The sequence below is a fragment of the Bos javanicus genome, chromosome 9 (genome assembly GCF_032452875.1).
Source record: "Bos javanicus breed banteng chromosome 9, ARS-OSU_banteng_1.0, whole genome shotgun sequence".
Lineage (NCBI taxonomy): Eukaryota > Metazoa > Chordata > Mammalia > Artiodactyla > Bovidae > Bos > Bos javanicus.
In genome coordinates, this window is record NC_083876.1 from 89,952,830 (window position 1) to 89,972,047 (window position 19,218).

General features: G+C 41.6%; 1 protein-coding gene across 7 annotated transcripts in view; it reads right to left on the reverse strand.

Moving 5' to 3' along the window:
* Positions 1 to 19,218, reverse strand: part of RGS17 (regulator of G protein signaling 17) — a 103,782-nt gene that overhangs the window by 11,432 nt on the left and 73,132 nt on the right. For 6 of the 7 annotated variants that reach the window (XM_061428369.1, XM_061428364.1, XM_061428365.1 and 3 more), the window contains 2 exons: positions 7,415 to 7,504; positions 5,061 to 5,295 (listed from right to left, as the gene is read on the reverse strand). In XM_061428369.1, coding sequence (XP_061284353.1) covers positions 5,061 to 5,295; positions 7,415 to 7,504 — 325 coding nt within the window. The remainder of the gene's footprint in view (positions 1 to 5,060; positions 5,296 to 7,414; positions 7,505 to 19,218) is intronic. The other variant, XM_061428366.1, reaches the window with a different exon arrangement.

The following is a 19,218-nucleotide window of genomic DNA, read 5'->3' on the forward strand; positions in this document are numbered from 1 at the left end:
AAGTGAAAAGTCAAAGTGAAGTTGCTCAGTGGTGTCTGACCCTCAGCGACCCCATGGACAGCAGCCTACTAGGCTCCTCTGTCCATGGATTTTCCAGGCAAGAGTACTGGAGTGGGGTGCCATTGATCGATCATATGTATAACAATACCTTTTTCATCAAACCCAATGCCTTTAGACTTCGTATCAGCTTGAATTTTACCTTCTCAGAGTGACCTTACCAGACTAACCTTATTCTAATGACATCACTTGACCTCCACGCCATCATAATGCTTATCACGATTTTTAATTACTTGTCTTTGACATGATTTGTCTGTCTTCCTAAAATGAAAGTTCCGTAAGGTTCACCATTATATCCCTAATATCTAGGCCAGTACCCGGCTCACAGGAAGTACTCAATGCATATTTTTGAATGATAATATGCATGCACAAAGAAAACTAGAAAGATACAATCAAATGAGTTTTGTTAGGAAAAACTGATTTAAATCATCAAAACTGTTAAGTTCACATAATTTTGCATGAAGAGACATCTGTCTGTGTGCACACACGGGACCACATGTCTATCACATATACAATATTTTTAGATAATTCTGGTTTTTAAACAGGCTTTTTGCTTTCTCCTCCTAGATAGCAACTATGAATAGAAGGAGTTTAGGGTGAAATCAGAAGAAAACGGTACCTACTACTATAAAAACTGTCATTCAGCAGAACCTGAAAGTCATAGATTTAGTTGGTTTTAGAGCTTCACCCAGGCCATTATTCTATAAAATGAGGAAGCTGAGGCCACAGAACACTGAAGTGAGTTGCTTAGTGTTCGACAGTTAAGTGGCAGGCCTAGATTACAGCCATGGTTTAGGACAACACCATCACCAGATATCCGAACACACATGCTGCTGCTGCTGCTGCTAAGTCGCCTCAGTCGTGTCTGACTCTGTGCGACCCCACAGACTGCAGCCCACCAGCCTCCGCCGTCCCTGGGATTCTCCAGGCAAGAGCACTGGAGTGGGTTGCCATTTCCTTCTCCAATACATGAAAGTGAGAAGTGAAAGTGAAGTCGCTCAGTCGTGCCCGACTCTTTGTGACCCCAGGGACTGCAGCCTACCAGGCTCCTCTGTCCATGGGATTTTCCAGGCCAGAGTACTGGAGTAGGGTGCCATCGCCTTTTCCCCCGAACACACATAGTTTTCTGTAATTCTGATAAGTCTTACAGTTGTTGCAAGATTTACAATTATCTCTTTGTTCAATAGCTCAATGTTGCTTAAGTTGGTTACAACTTTTAATCAGACTGTTTGATTAAAGTTATTTTGCTGAGCTGATCTTTTCAATACTTAATATGAGCTGCCACTGACAACTGCAATGCATAGCAAGGCTACTATTCATCTTAAATTCCTCTCTATTACTTCCATTTGAGGTACCTTTGAGGACCTCACATAAAAAGAAAACTTACTTTTGAAAGAAATGACATTTTTTGTTTTTAGATTTTTTAAAATTTAAAATGCGGTCATTTCCCCTCTTGAAATGGGTGCTACACCAAGAATGAGAGATATAGTGAGTCCTATACATGTCAACATGTCAACATGTATCTTATAATATAATGTTTAAGTTGTTAAAAATGCATATAACATAATCTTAAAACAACAAAATGTAATTTTCAGCACACTGGCTTCATGAAGGAAATATGCTATGTTGGTAACATTTTAAGAATGGGGACCTCCTCTACATTTAATAGGCTTCTCTGAAGACTCTTGAGAGTCCCTTGGACTGCAAGGAGATCCAACCAGTTCATCCTAAAGGAGGTCAGTCCTGAGTGATCATTGGAAGGACTGATGTTGAAGCTGAAACCAATACTTTGGCCACCTGATGCAAAGAACTGACTCTCTGGAAAAGACCATGATGCTGGGAAAGATTGAAGGTGGGAGGAGAAGGGGACGACAGAGGATGAGATGGTTGGATGGCATCACCAACTCAATGGAGATGAGTTTGGTTAAACTCCAGGAGTTGGTGATGGACAGGGAGGCCTGGTATGCTGCAGTCCATGGGGTCGAAAAGAGTCAGACACAACTGAGCGACTGGACTGAACTGGTGGCTCAGTTGGTAAGAAATGTCGGCAATGCAGGAGACGCAGGTCCTGTCCCTGGATTGAGAAGATCCCCTGGAGAAGGAAATGGCAATCCACTCCAATAATCCTGCCTGAAAAATTCCATCAACAGAAAAGCCTGGCAGGTTACTGTCCATGGGGTTGCAAAGAGTTGGATATGACTGAGCAGCTAACACTTTCCTACATTTAACAAAGGAGAACATGATGACCCAATCAAATTATGGTAAAATGAAAGTCTGGTGAAGAAAACTGAGGTTCTGGTTAAGAATAAAGTCCTGACAACTTGCAGCTATTTAGTTACTACCATTTTACAAATGATTCAAATGTTCACGTTCTTTAAAAAATATTTTAAGTAGAAACCGTTTTAGAGTTTCAGAGGTAGAGCCTGATTACCTAGCCCCAAAGTAGGAAATAGATTCCCGAATCCATTTGGTTTGCAGTGGCTGCTGTGCAGACTGTGTTAAGAGAGATTCTGAGGTTGAATCTGGGTGCAAAAGGCAGGGTCATGGTGTGTATGCATTAGTCTCACAGTCGTGTCCGACTCTTTGTGATCCCATGGACTGTAGTCCACCAGGCTCCTCTGTCCATGGGATTTCCCAGGCAAGAATACTGCAGTGGGCTGCCATTTCCTTCTCCAGGGGATCTTCTTGATCCAGAGATCGAACCTGAGTCTCCTGGATTGCAGGCAGATTCATTACCACCTAAGCCACCAGGGACACCCAAGATGACGAGTAAACTGACCATGTCGTTTGCTGGGACACAGGGGCCTTAACAGCTGTCATTCTGGATTTGGTTCACTATCCTCTGTGCCCCTTTATACTTTCAGTTTTGTAAACAAATCAGCTGAATACAGAGGCCCAGATAAAAGTGAATTAATTTATCCCAGGCCACACAATTAAGTTGGAGCTGAGTCAGGACTGGAATCCTATCCATCTGAGTGTTAGTATAGTGTTCTTACTACTATATAGTCAGGGATCTCTGAAGGTGAAATTAATACGCTAGTAAAATTCAAGTAGAACTGATGAGATGCTGAGGGTCTAAAGAGACCAGAAACCTGGAGAGTGTATCTTTAGGATGCAGAATTTTAATGGTGTTAGGAATACAAAGTGGTATCAGTAATACATGTTTGGAGGCTATAGAAAAAATCATCCCCACCTGGTTTCTATGGCTACCTTTCTTTACCTTAATGCAGGAAATAAAAAAATAAGACAATCTTTTGTGTATCCAATCCAAGCTTTCTCATGCAGAGACAATACTACTGGGGTAGTCTGGAATACCAACGGCACTTATAGAATGGCTGATATATTAAAAAAAAGTACTTAAGAATACTTGATGGGAAGTGAAATGGCTTACATAGCATTTCAAATACAGAGTCAATAGACACAGTGAAAGTGAAAGTCACGCAGTCATGTCTGACTCTTTGTGACCCCATGGACTATACAGTCCATGGAATTCTTCAGGCCAGAATACTGGAGTGGGTAGCCTTTCCCTTCTCCAGGGGATCTTCCCAACCCAGGGACTGAACCGGGGTCTCCTGCATTGCAGGCAGACTCTTTACCAACTGTGCTATGAGGGAAGCCCAGAGTAGACACAAACTCATCTTTCGGATTTCAAGGTAAGGAGTGTAAGACAGGTTGGGGTCACATCAAGTGTGGTAACACGGCCTGTTTCCAGGGAACATAATAAATGTCTGTGTGCAGGAGAGGGGAGTGAAGGATAGAGTCTGGGGGCAGAAAGTACCAGGTCAGAACGTTTACATGGACAGGTGAAATCACAGTGGATTAAGAGAGATAGAAAAGACAAGAAGAGGGTGACATGCAGAAGAGAAGGCATTCCAGGAAACTCTAAATTCGCATTCCTAAAAGCCCTGGTGGAACTCACTTACTCAGCACTTCAGAGGCTGGGCAACTACGAACCGCTGCCCCTCCAAGTGCTTGTAACTCTGGGAACTGGACCCTTTCTCAGGAGCCATTTGATTTTTTAAAAGTTAATGGAAAGGTATTAAACTGATTGTTTGAAATGTTCCTTATTTATTAGGAACATTCTAGCAATGGGAAGAACAGCTTTCACTTAACAGGAACAGGAAAACTAGAACAAGTGAAATGATTACCATTACACATCTCTCCCCCAAGAAGAGTAATGGGGTGATGCCTGCAGGCTCAGTCACTCAGTTGTGTCCGACTCTTTTCAACCCCATGGACTGTAGCCCGCCAGGCTCCTCTGTCCATGGGATTTCCCAGGCAAGAATACTGGAGTGGGTTGCCATTTCCTCCTCCAGGGGAACTTCTTGACCCAGGGAGACCAACCCTGCGTCTCCTGTGTCTCTTGAATTGCAGGAGGATTCTTTACTGCTGAGCCACCAGGGAAGCCCAGTGGGTCATAAATGGTCATTTTTCAGTTCTATAAAAATTCTAATACAAGCATCAACATCAACATGCTTTTCTGAAGCATCAACATTCCCACCCCTCCCCAGACCAGAGGTTTTCAAACAGTAGGTATGTGGGACACTGATTAAAGGTACAGATTTCTGGGCTCTATTTTCCAAAATTCAGGTTCAGAAGTTCTGACTCGGCCTCGAGAACTTGCTTTTCAAACAAATGCTCTAGGAGATTCTCAGAGGGTGATCTGGGGATCACACTTTGAGAAGCATTGCCCCAGTGTAAGTCCTTCTTTTCCATTTTAGTTGAATTCTTGGCCAATTGTATTTACCAGGCTTCCCAAGGTTAGTTCTGAAAAGCAAGTCACCATCACAGGAGTCAGCCAGAGATAAACGATCAAAGCACAGTGGGGAAACCTAACCTTGAAACACCTGCTCAGGTAGATTCTTAGAATGGAATCTAGATTATCTACCCAGATAAATCTTCTAGCCTCTCCACACCCAATGCATTACTCAATTCGGACAGAGGTCCTTTTAAGTTCATCCTTGGTCTTAAGAAGCCCACATCAATCCTTTACAGATTTTTACCTCTTTTGGTGAGAGTATAGAAATGTAATCGTCATATATCATCCTGGCCTTTTCTTCAATTACTTTTTTGTTCTGCTCTTTCTTTAAGTCTTCACAGGCAAGCCAGAAAAGTAGGTTCTCCTCACTGTATTCCGTTCGCAGGAACTCCCTGAAGAGGTTTCTTCCTGCCGGGGCCTTCATCATCTTGTCAAAATTTTGAGACCAGGACAAGACTTCATCTGAAGTGGGGTTTTGGCTGCCGAGACAGAAGGGGGGCATTATCAAAAGCAACTTTGGTGCAGGGATGAGAAGTAGATAGAAATGCTGCCACCTAGTGGTCATATAGACTCAGTCCAGCCTGACCTGGCAAACATCTGCCAGGACTGGGCTAGTTATTTCTGGGTCTTGACAAAAATTATTGTAGGTATAAGCTATGTGTTTGGGAGCCAAGCATTCAAATAGCAAGGCTCGATACACACTGAGCACATGGTCATCATCAGTTCAGTTCAGTTCAGTTGCTCAGTCGTGTCCGACTTTCTGACCCCATGGGCTGTAGCACGCCAAGATTCCCTGACCATCACCAACTCCCGGAGCTTGCTCAAACTCATGTCCATCAAGTCGGTGATGCCATCCAACCATCTCGTTCTCTGTTGTCCCCTTCTCCTCCTGCCTTCAATCCTTCCCAGCAGCAGGGTCTTTTCCAATGAGTCAGTTCTTCCCCTCAGGTGGCCCAAGTATTGGAGCTTCAGCTTCAGCATCAGTCGTTCCAATGAATATTCAGGACTGATTTCCTTTAGAATGGTCATCAAAGATTCTTAATGAGGCTTGGACATTTTTGAACTATAACAATCTACCGAAAATCTATTACATTACTTTGAAAGGCAAACTGAACTTTTTGTTTGCATCTGATGTAGATCTTAGTTTCCAGGTCATAAGATAGAGTTTCTCTTTTCATCTCTGGTAGCTGTATTTTCACTTTTCACTGAATCAAAAATAAGAACACATTGTGTGCTCTTTCACATATTTACCTAAACTTTAAGAATTATTCTGGTAAATATTATGAGTGAATTGTAACCACTGAATGGAGTTACCACAGCTTTTGAACTGTGGTGTTGGAGAAGACCCTTGAGAGTCCCTTGGACAAGGCGATCAAACCAGTCAATGCTAAAGGAAATGAGTCCTGAATATTCACTGGAAGGACTGATGCTGAATCTGAAGCTCCAATACTTTGGCCACCTGATGCGAAGAGCTGACTCATTAGAAAAGACCCTGATGCTAGGAAAGACTGAAGGCAAGAGAAGAAGGGGATGACAGAGGATGAAATGGTTGGATGGCACTACCAACTCAATGGACATGAGTTTGACCAAGCTCCAGGAGATGGTGATGGACAGGGAGGCCTGGCATGCTGCAGCCCAGGGGGTCCACAAAGAATCACACATGACTGAGCGACTGAACAACAGCAATGACAATTAAAAAGCATAGACCATTTACAATGACATCAGGGACTTTTTAGATACCTGTATTCAGGTTTTTTAGCAACTATTTCCCTGCAAAACCTCGTTTGCCTATACATCAAAGAAGTATAGGAGAGAAGCAAAGATAATTTTATGGCTAAATTGATCCTGATTTTGCTTTCCTATGCCTTGGTATGTTTAATAATTTTCCAACCTAAAATACATTAGGTCAGAAAAGTAGTCATATTTATTTTTTCCTTACCTTTTGGACCAAATATTTTAAGTTGATTTACTATTATTCTAAGATGTCTGAACTTCCTCATTTGTTAAAAAAAATTTAAAAGACAGAAAAATCACTATGAAGCCTCAACATTAAAACCTTCTCCTGAGCAGCAGAAAAAGAAAGCACCTGTCATTATACAAATAATCTACTTGTGTTTCAATTCTGTTCTGTAGATGCTGTGTTTTGAATTCTCATTTTGGAGAAAATACTTGGTTAGAGTCTGTTCCAATGGAAATGGGACCAAGGACCAGCTAGGTGCCTTTCTGACTTAGGTAACTTCATAAATCGTTTTTGTTTTAGACTCTACACCTATAAAGAGAATGACTTAAAAAATTCTTAGAAAGGGAACTAAAGAATTAGGGCAATTTGGGGGGGGCATAGTTAATTCACGTAGCAATCATTATTTTTGGAAAGAGAAGGATAAACTCAAGCAATGTTTTAGCCAATAGTTGAACAGATCTAACAGAAAGAGTGATAAAAAGGAGTTGCAATCACAAAACAAGTTCTGCCAGACGGAGTGGGCATTCATTTCCCAAAACCGTTTTGAGAAGTACCAGGAAGCAAGAGACGCTGTTTAAGCCCTGGGAAGAGGTAAACAGCACAGACATGCAGACACAATTACAGCACAAGTCACTCACCATTCCTCTAGGACCTGGATACTCTCCATCTTCGTGGTATGCGTGGGTCTTCCTGCATTTTCCCCTCTTTCTTCATTCCTAACAGTGAGGCTGTAATGTAGTATAACACTTTATTTTGTCAAGGGAAAACAAATTATTTAAAGAAAAGAAAAAAAAAGTTCTAGGACAACACTTCACGGAAGAATTTTATTGCCAACTATGTGAGTGTATTCAGAGTACAAAAGGAGCAGCACCATTTTTAAATGACAGGTAAGCCCTCGTCAACGAAGGGAGAGAGAATTACCATTTAATAAAGCAAGCCATAATCTCAAGAATGGGTGCTGTCACACCTTCTGACTTCATCCTTGAAAAATCTGAATTACTTAAAATCTTTGCAACACCCTATGTGATTATATGCCTCAAAATTCTATATATATCATTATATTACTCTTTGGAGTAATGCTATTTTGACTTGTGGTTAGTTCTATTCTGATTTCAGCTGCTTCTCCCCCCTTGATAGCTCTGCAGACCAGGCTTTCTGTGACTTCCCATCATTCCTCCACCCACTCAAGTTTGAGCGACAGCATTTGTATTTGACATTTTCTTTGCCCTTTCATCTCTTCAAGCAAACCTACAATAATCCTAGAGGGAAAGCCAGTCACTGAGGGCCTGAATAGCAGAGTGTTGGGTGGGAGGCCTTTCTGTGTCTCTGGGACATAAATTTGGGAATTCTATAAGATTATAGGAACTAGGTTATTGATATTTCTCCCAGCAATCTTGATTCCAGCCTGTGCTTCATCCAGCCTGGCATTTTGCATGATGTACTCTGCATATAAGTTAAATAAGCAAGGTGACAATATACAGCCTTGACGTACTCCTTTCCCAATTTGGAACCAGCCCATTTTTCCATGTCTGGTTCTAACTGTTGCTTATTGACCTGCATACAGGTTTCTCAGGAGGCAGGTCAGGTGGTCTGGTATTCCCATCTCTTTAAGAATTTTCCAGAGTTTGTTGTGATCCACACAGTCAACTGAGGGACTGAACTGAACTGAACTGATAGGAACCAGGATAATCCCAGGGGCTTTAGTAACCCAGAACAAGAATAAGATTTCTCTGATTCAGGTAAACTAGCCAAGCAGCATCGTGGTTCTAGGTGTAGACAATGTGATGGGGAGGTTATGGGCAGGGTGGACAGAATAACTCAGTGGCCTTGGAAAAGTCAAGCTATTGAATCAGCCAATTGATCCCCTCTGTCTAGAAGCCAAGGAGCTTCACAAGAGCCTACCAGAGAGCAAAGGAAGTTGGGATGACATCTCGTTCGGTCATTATTTATTCAATAAGGGGAAATAGAAACCATTACTTTCTAGTGCCTATTATGTGCCAGCCACTGTCGTTTTACCTTCAATTTTACTGTCCCCATTTTATAGATGAGCAACGAGAGGCACAGGGCTGTCTGTCAGTCACTCCGTCGTCTCCAACTCTTTGTGACCCCAGGGACTGTAGCCCGCCAGGCTCCTCTGTCCATGGAATTCTCCAGGCAAGAATACTGGAGTGGGTTGCCATTCCCTTCTCTAGGGGATCTTCCTGACTCAGGGAACGAACCTGGGTCTCCTGCATTGCAGGCAAGCTCTTAGCCACCAGTGAAGTCCAGTTGGCCCAAAGGCAGGCACTAAATATGCAGTATGATTGGAATTGGAACCCAATTCTCCTGAACAACCCTATAACTGTTATTGAGTGCCTGTATCTGTTATTATGAACCATGCTCTCTGATAGACACTACAGCAATAGACTCCTTATGTGAATGCAGAAAAGTGTCACTAAATACGGTGGTAGCTTAGTGCATGAAGGCTTCCAGTAATTAGCTGTTATTAATCTGGAACATCTGGGGAAGGAAATGGAGACAATATCTCACTAATTCATTCTCAGGTGCCAGGGTGAAGATGGGAGAATGTAGCAAAGATTTGAAGGCAAAGGAGTCAATCTACAACTGAAAGTGAGACTAGATGGAAAATTCAGTCAGAGAGAACTTTCAATACTCTGAGATAAACGATAATGGAAAAGAATACTAAAAAGAAGGTATCTGTACGTGTTTGCGTGCATGATCAGCCGCTCAGTCATGTCCAGCTCTTTGCGACCTCATGGACTATAGCCTGCCAGGTTCCTCTGTCCATGGAATTCTCCAGGCAAGAATACTGGAGTGGGTTGCCATTTCCTTCTCTAGGGGATCTTCCTGACCTAGGGATTGAATCCATGTCTCCTGCATCTGTGTGTATGTATATATATAAATCACTTTGCTGTACAGCAGAAATCAGCACAACATTGTGGATCAAATACAATTAAAAAATGTAATCCTCAAAAAAAAAAAAAAGTGGACGATCTGGAGAAAAGAGAAACCTATAGGAATTAGAAAGAATTCTTCAGTCAGAAAAAGGATACCTCAATGAAAACAGTCATAATGAAATAAATTCAGTTCTTCTCTATCAACTTCTAGGGCAAGTGGCAGATTTTACTGGTGTAGAAAATCTCTCACAAAGGTGGTGTGGCCCAGGGAATTCTAGCCGATTGTCACTCAAACGTCCAGAAAACCGAGGCATGCCCTGCAGGGAAGCAGCAATTCCTGACCGCTCTCAGCCTTCAATGTAGGGGAACCCGAGGAAGTGGTGAGGTGGGATTCAGAGAGCCCCCCAGTTGGTTGGGGGGCCGCCTGTGGGCACTGTGAATGGGCTGCAGCTCAGGTATGTGTTGGAGGAGAGAGTCATTAACTTCTCCAAGTGTCTTTGAGGACGAGTGCCTCTCTGGAATTTGACATATTTCCAGCAATGATGGGAAATTATACACCACTGATAATATTACGTGAAATTTCCTGGAAGAAGCTAATGACGGGAAACGTATAAAATATGCAATTTAGGGTGAAAGTGAAAGTCGCTTAGTTGTGTCCGACTCTGCCACCCCATGGACTATACAGTTCATGGAATTCTCCAGGCTGGAATACTGGAGTGGGTAGCCTTTCCCTTCTCCAGGGGATCTTCTCAACCCAGGAATCGAACCCAGGTCTCCCCCCATTGCAGGTGGTTTCTTTACCAGCTGAGCCACAAGGGAAGCCTGCAAATTAGGAGGGAAATTCTAAATAGAAAGATCACACTTAAATAGAAAATTAGTACTCATCCTGCCAAGCTTCACTGAGCTCTTACGTATGTGTGCACACATAGGGGGGACTACAACATATTAGGACATGAGGCTGCTTTGCTGATTAAATAAGAAACCCCTTAAGAATTTATTTTGGTTACATTTCCATACCGTGTCCTATGGAGTGTGCTACACCAATGCAGATATCCTTAATTCTCATAACATCTGTGAAAAAAATGTATTTTCCATTGTGTCTTCGCTGTAGAGCAACAAATCTGGACTCCACACACATGATTCACAAGTTTCTGAACATGAATCCTGGCTCCTGTATCTGTTTCTGTGATATTTACAAACATCCCAAATGCCAGCATATTAAAGTGATCATTATGAAATATTGGGTTGTGTGTGTATCTTTTATTTCTACAGATGGTAAAATATGGACACATATTTGTACTAAAACTACTTATAACAGACATTCATTCAGTAAGTGCCTAACTGTTCACCGTTTGCTCCATTTCTTTTTTTCATTTTTATTTTAGTTTTGGATGTGTTGGGCCTTAGTTGCAGCAAGTGAGATTTTTGGTCGTGGCACTTGGGTTTAGATTCCCGGCACGTGGGATCCTAGTCCCCCGATCAGGGATCAAACCTGTGTCCTCTGCATTGCAAGGCATATTTCTAACCCTGGGCCACCAGGGAAGCCCCTTGCTCCATTTCTTGATCCGGTATTGGACACAACACAGTCCTGCAGCAAGAAATTGACTTTTAGCAATCAATGTGTCCTTTTTAATCAACTGCCCTTTAGGACCATTCTCTAAAAATTGGTTTCAAAGTTCCAATTATCAAGAACTACCGATAATGCCATTTTAAAAGATGAAGAGAAATGGAGACAATGGTAGAAGACTTGATACTAGACTATTTTCCATCTATGTCTTAGACACATCTGTCCCAAATTTCACTAGGTCCTGCTCTAAGTAATACAGTCAGTGTTTTGTTTTTTTTTTTAAGGTAATAAAATACAGGACATATTTGCTGTGAATCAACATATACGTATAATATGTGCTTTAAAAAGCTCTAAAAGGAAAAAAAAAAACAGTCATGAGGGGTCACGTGGAGACATGTTCTTTTTCACTTTTACACTGCTCGTAACGTTTTAAACTAACATTTCCACTTTTTAAACAACTAAAGCCATTGAAGAGAACAGAATGCATAAACAATGCTCACTGTAGAAATCTTGATCAAAGCTTAAATGTTTTATGGGAGAAAATGCCGATAGTCTAGGCTAATATTAAAATAAGCATATAAAATCCTGTTAGAGATTTCTTCAAATAGTGACTTTAGGAAGAGAAATACATTTGGTGTATTTTAGAAAATAAGGAAGTATGTCCTTTTTATGTGTGGGTGGGTTTTTTGTTTGTTTACCGAGGAGTTTGGATAGTGGGGTGGGGAAACATTACATACTGCCCTTGATCCAGTTTACTTCCTGGTTCTTCGTCATGGCAATGTATGCGACCTATTTTGGAAGAAGGTCTACTTTTTTTTTTTTTCTTTTTTAAATTTTATTTTATTTTTAAACTTTACATAATTGTATTAGTTTTGCCAAATATCAAAATGAATCCATCACAGGTATACATGTGCTCCCCATCCTGAACCCTCCTCCCTCCTCATACCATCCCTCTGGGTTGTCCCAGTGCACTAGCCCCAAGCATCCAGTATCGTGCATTGAACCTGGTCTACTTTTTAAAGAAAAACTGGTTCTTAGGGAAAATCCTTGAAATGGTTGTAAACAAGATGAAAACTTTATAGTAGCCCTGTTAACTCTGAGATAAAGGCTGAGGACAAAATCACATGTGTCTTTACACAAACCATCAACTGAGGAATTGATTAGATGTTTCAATTTAATACAGTATGACATCAAGGCTCAAGAAAGAATCAGTCATTGGTAAAAGGAACTCATTATTTTGACATTCTCACATTGTACTATCAGCTTTTCCTTTTTATGTGACTGTTCTACCTCAAATTTCCTAGTGCAAAAATGGAATCAAGTTCCTTCAGGTTCTGGAAAAGAACTGGTAAGTTATTCTTTAAATGTTTCTCATTTTTCTCAGTCAAAGCATCATGGTAAATCAATACTACAGATTTACTTAGGAGTCAAAGACAATTTACAAATGTGTATGAGACACCTGATTTATGCAAGAGCGTCTGAGTTGGAAAGTCAAGATGAACAAGACAGACGCTCTGAAACTGAGGCGTTCTGACAGGTAAATAGGCATCATAGAACATTGTACTGAGAGCTGAGTTAGATGTGTTTGCCAGATGGAGACCGAGGCAAAGGGAATTCCAAGCAGAGGGGGAAGAGTTGTGTAGAATTGTGAAAAGGCATGACATCGACATAGAACTAAGTGGGCAGATCAGATGTTTCAAGGTGGGAGCGATAAATTAGAACAGGCAGTGAGGCGTGATTAGGTGCTGAGCCAGGAAAACAATGAGGTGGAATCCGAATCTCAGATAGATCTCCTTTAAGATGATTTTGGCTTTCCAAGCTTTATTTTCCCTACTCACAATGGGAACAAAGACTAAACACTTGGAGCAAAAAGGCAAATTATTACACATGCTTAATTCAGTTCAGTTCAGTTCAGTCGCTCAGTCGCATCTGACTGCGTCCCCATGGATTGCAGCATGCCAGGATTCCCTGTCCATCAATGGAAAGGCAAATTGACTGCGTATTTAAATGACAAGTTTATCCGAGTTTTTCCTTTCAACTTGAGAGAATAAACCCTTACACCTTGCTGTCATTATACAACCCTTTCTCATGCAACACCTTACCATTTCTTCTTCACAACAGTCCTGGAAAGTAAGCAGGATTTTTTTTGTTTTATTAATCATTCCCATGAGTCAAGAGGAAGTACTCGCCAAGGTTGACTTACTGACTGCCCACAACTAGGACACATCAAGCCTAGCACTGGAACTCATGCCTTCCGTCTGGTTTCACACTCATTTTTGCTGTGCAGAGTTTCTTCTCTTGATACAGAGGAATGAATCGTGGTATTTTACCTTTTCAGGTATTTACAAAATGGGTTGCTCTTCAACGTTTGGAAAGGGTAAAACCTCGTATTGCAAACCCTCTCGTCACAGCGCTCAGTCTCTAGGAGGCATTGCCAGGACGACTGAATATGCGATAGATATTGGCAAGGAACAACTTCTCAGCTCCCTGGGACTTGAGACTGCCAGGGAGAAAGGAGCTGTTCTAGAAGCTCTGACAACAAAGCCTGACAAGGGAAGGAAGAGGTGACGCCACTCGTGACTACAGAACCGGGGTCGCTACCGCAAGGAGCCTCCCTGGGAGGCTTTGCTTCCACAAGCTAAGACCACTTTGGGGAGAAGCGGATTGGGAAAGGGGAGAAGCACCGATGCATTGCTTAGGAAAGACTATACAAAGGAAGAAAAACGGGAGCCGAAGGGGCATAACCATATACCCTCTACCATTTCAGACAAATACAAATCCAGTGATAATCAAACCTATGACTTGAACCTCATCTCCTTCCTTTCTATACTCCGGTGAAACGACCTGGTTTTGAATGGGGTGTGTGAGGATGGGAACGGTGGTTAGAAATGTGTCTGGAAAGGTTAGACAAGACTTGTCCCCCAAAAACATTGCCCCTAGAATTACTCCTCCTATTTTTCATAATGAGGTATCAAATATTGTAAAATAAATGTTTCATCTGGCTTAAGCTTTTATTTCATTGAGTTAAAACCTGTCAAAGTAAAATAATCTGCTACTAACACTCTGTCCGCTAGAGGGCAGTGTTGCATTTATAAACAATGTTTTCATCACAATAAAAAAAAAATGCAAGTTTCTGAGTTTATCCTTATTTGGAGAAAAAAAAAATCTATCCTTATATGTATGGGGTTTTCATAATTACATCTTTCTAAGGACTTTGAAAAGAGTCATCAAATTTTCTGTGAGTGAAATAAACTGAAAAGCGATAAATTTAATCTTGGGCTAAGTTGCTTCAGTTGTGCCCGACTCTGTGCGACCCCATAGACGGCAGCCCACCAGGCTCCCCCGTCCCCGGGATTCTCCAGGCAAGAACACTGGAGTGGGTTGCCATTTCCTTCTCCAGTGCATGAAAGTGCAAAGTCAAAGTGAAGTCGCTCAGTCTTGTCAGACTCTATGCGACCCGACCCCATGGACTGCAGCCCACCAGGCTCCTCCATCCATGGGATTTTCCAGGCAAGAGTTCTGGAGTGGGGTGCCATTGAGGTGTGTATAATTATACCTAGTTTTCCTTTTTGCTACTTACCCTAAGTCATTTAACTTAGGAGTATTTTAGTCTGAAAAAAGGGTCAGGCATAATCCTACTAACATTGTAGTTATTCTTCCCAATGATAAGCTGTTTGAACTCTTAATATGTCTCTTGCTGGGGTAATATGGCCTGAAGATACATTCTTAGAATAAATTAATTAGAAAAGATTTTAAACTACCAACAGGCAGGAAATATTTTTTTTCCTTAAAATGTGTTCAAAGAGCCATGGTGAAAATGGATCCCAAAGAATTTTAATGCCAGTTTGTGCTGTATGTTAATCACTTCTTTTGCTGCCAGGTAAAGACAAAATCACTGCATCTTCTCACACGTGGTCTCTTTGTTACCAATTTCTCTCTACACCTGCTTCTGTTTGAAAAGATATGTTTCCAAAACTCTCTTTTTCTATTGGTATTAAATTTTTGTTTCTATCGGTATTAAATATTTATATTAGTATTACATTTTTATTTTACTTATTTCTATTGGTATTACATTTTTATTTTTATTTCCATGTATTTTAGGTTTATGGACATTCAGTTGGTTTGGGATGCCAACTGCATTTAACAAGTTATTACCTGGTTAAAATCTGGATCTACTATGTTAGCTTATGTTTAGTTAAATAACTGAAGCCTCCTATTTGGCATGTAGATAGTTTCTTTCCCCCCCCCCCTTAAGAGAATTACAGGATTGAATATTTAGATGTATTTTATATAATATATGCCAATTATTAGAATCCTCGACTTCAGTTCCCAACTTGACTGAAGCCCTATTTTAAGCTCTTCCTTCAGCCCACTGTAATTTTTGCTGTAAGTCATAATTAAGTTAGTGGATGCTTCTGTGGGAAAGCAAGTATCTAGGATGTGAAAAGACCAACTTGACTTTTATTGACTTAGTAGACACTGTTATTAAAATGGCATGTAATCACCCATGTCCTTAAATGCTTCAGTTAAGTTGGAATCAGGCTTCTCGTTTTAGTTAACATGTGTGTCTATTATAAAAAGCAGAATGAAAAGGCTAAAACACCAGCAGCTGATACTCAGAAAAACATCTGCTAGCTGTCACTTACCCATCCATAGCATTCATTCCTTCCCAGGGATTTTCCAGTTACTATGTGTGTGACTATGTGTGGGATTAACAACGATTGAAGGTGATAATCCTGATCTTCGGGGAGACTTGCTTAATCTCAGGATATGATGAACTTAGAACACTCTGGGTATAAATGAGTGTGTGGTCCCTGCTCCACAGAACTCAGGGAATACTGAGTTCTATCTGTACTCCTTTATACGAGAGTTGGAGAGAAAGGACCAGGGATACCCAATGTAGAAAATAGGTTCTGTTGCATTAACTGAGATACAAATAGAACATGCTAAGCACACAGTGGCCAAATTCCAGGAAATCTGAAAATTTCCCATCAGCCTGAGACTTGCAACTAATATCTATCAATAAATGATTATTTAGGGATTCCTTAGAAAGTACTGAACCCTAAAGTAACAGGTATAGGTATGTTGTGAATCCCGTCTTAACAGATGAAGAAATTGAAGCTCAGAGAGACTGAAGTGAAAGTCGCTCAGTCATGTCCGACTCTTTGCGATGTTATGGACTGTACGGTCCATGGAATTCTCCAGGCCAGAATACTGGAGTGGGTAGCCTTTCCCTTCTCCAGGGGATCTTCCCAACCCAGGGATCGAATCCAGGTCTCCTGCATTGCAGGTGGATTCTTTACCAGCTAAGCCACAAGGGAAGCCCCCGAGAGACTGAGAAACTTGCCAAATATTTCATAGCCATATGTTATAAAACCAGGATTCATCCAGGTCTAATTCCAGTGTGGTTTTCTTCCCTCTCCCATGCTGCTTCTTGAAAGTAGGCTTTATATGAGGAAGGCATGTTATTAGAATTTGTGTGTCATCTTTAAATACGGCCAGGCCACATCTATTTTGAAGGAAGCACATGGAGTTATTATTTGACTATTACTTATGAAATTGGTTAATTAAAAGTTTCTGTGCTTTTTTGCTTTATACAAAAAAGTAGCAATGAAATATACTTTCTGCTTAGGAGCACATGTTCCCAGGCATGAAAGTGAAAGTGTTAGCCGCTCAGTTGTGTCAGACTCTTTGCGACCCCATGGACTGTATCCTGCCAGGCTCCCCTGTCCATGGAAATTCTCCAGGCCAGAATACTGGAGTGGGTAGCCATTCCCTTCTCCAGGGGATCTTCCCGACACAGGGATCAAACCCAGGTCTCCCACACTGCAGGAGGATTTTTTACCATCCAAGTCACCAGGGAAGCCTCCCAGGCATGAGATGTATATTAATAAAGACAGGAATTTTGTGGCATTGAAAATGATCATATTTATGAAACCCAATGAAGCAGAAGTATTACACAATCAACTTCATATAGGCAAGAAATGGATTTTATTGTCTTATCTGGCAAGTACTTAGGAATTCTTCTTTTTCTTAGATTATTTTCCATGTGGACCATTTTAAAAATCTTTATTGAATTTGTTACAACATTGCTTCTGTTTTATGTTTTGGTTTCTTGGCCTTGAGGCGTGTGGGTGGGATCCTGGCTCCCTGACCAGGGATCAAACCTACGTCTCTTGCATTGAAAGGCAAAGTCTTAACCACGGGACTGCCAGGGAAGTCCCAATCAGTCGTTCTTAAGTGAGGTCCTAAGATAGCAGGCAGATTTTAATAGGTTTACCAGGCCTAGATCTAAAGAAGCTAAACCTAAAAGGAATATAAAGAGTTCCATTGAGAGAGACGAAAATAATATTAATTTCAATCAGATGTAGGGAAACTATGACATTTTCCAGATAAGCAAGGGGTAGCAAAAATGTTGTGACTAGTTTTCATATTATTATTGATTTGAAGAGGCTGGGGTGGGGTGGAGGAGACAATTCTTAAATATTGTCCAGGTGGCTAACATATTTGGCTAGGATTTACAGGGGCTAGATTTCATTTTGTTTTAGAAATTGAATAATTTGATTAAATCAGAAAGGGAACCCCGGCTTCCCTCACCTTGAGTCTTCGCTCCAAAGGATCAGGGTGTCTCAGAGCCTTTGGAAAGGGGTGCACTCAGCAGTGTTTCTCTCCAAGTTTTTCTTCCTCGTGCACCTTAAAGAGAAGTTTGATTCTCCGAGTTCACTGACCACCTCCCGGTCGAACAGATGACAAGATGTTTTACTATCCTTATCCCTTTGGACCTTCCTGGTGTGTTTGCAACATCCATCTTTCCCCTGTGTGTGAATCTCTCCATTCTCTGGGCTGCTGTGCTGGCCCCGTGGTGTGTGTTGTGTGTTACCTCCCAGACCATCTCTTCTGTCTTCTGCATTTGCAGAGCTGTACCGCTCTTCCCTGAAAGGCTGGTTGGTATTTCCCAAGGTTTCAGCCTGTAGTTCATCGCTCTACATGCTAGGTCATCTTATCTCCTGTCTACTGTGTGCTGATGACTCCCTGCTTGTTCTACCCAATCAAGATCTGCCCTGCAAGCTTCAGCATCATTTCCACAACTAATCCTCGGGTACCACCAATGGAGCGAGTCCAACTGGGCCTAACCACCTTCTCTTCCAGCACGCTCCCCCCTCTCTGAAGGCTCCATCTCTCTACACCAGCTAAGGCGGCTCCTCGACACCACCATCACGGGGCCAGGTCAGGGTTGGCAGCCCCCACCACAAGCTCTGAGGCTTCTGCCCTCTGACCTTTCCCTCCCCAACCCCCCTTCATCCTCACTCCCCTCTGTGATTCCTCACCAGGCTCCTCACACTTGGACGCTCCCCTCTCTGACTTCCCTTCCACGTCATGGGAACCATGACCCAGGTAGCCCCGCAGGCATCCCCAAGACACCCAGCAGGACTCGTGTGTCGCTGGTTCCTCCCTGAGCTCAGGCTGTGAGCACCTGACCTTCCTGCTGGCTCTTGCTTTCTTCTAGCTGGATTTAATCTTCTTTCTCCATTCTTTTTTGGTTCATTCTTTCTACTCTTTCCAACAAGACTGGCTATAATGTTTTCATTGAGTATTTTATTTTCTCCATACCCATCTTTCCACTGACGGTCTAAGCACTGCAAATGTGACTCAGAAAAAATATATATATACATTTACAGTAAATGAAGAGTTGAAAAGGAATGGATAAAGAAGATGTGGTTCATATATACAATGGAATATTACTCGGCCACAGAAAAGAACAAAAGAATGCCATTTGCGGCTACATGGATGAACCTAGAGATTATCATGCTACGTAAAGTCTGACAGAGAAAGACAAATATTGTATGATACCACTCATTTGTAGAAATTAATTTAAAAAATGATATAAATGAATTTATTTATAAAATAGAAACAAACTCACAGATTTTGAAAACAAACTTACCAAAGAGGGAATGTTGGGGGAGGGAAAAATTAGGAG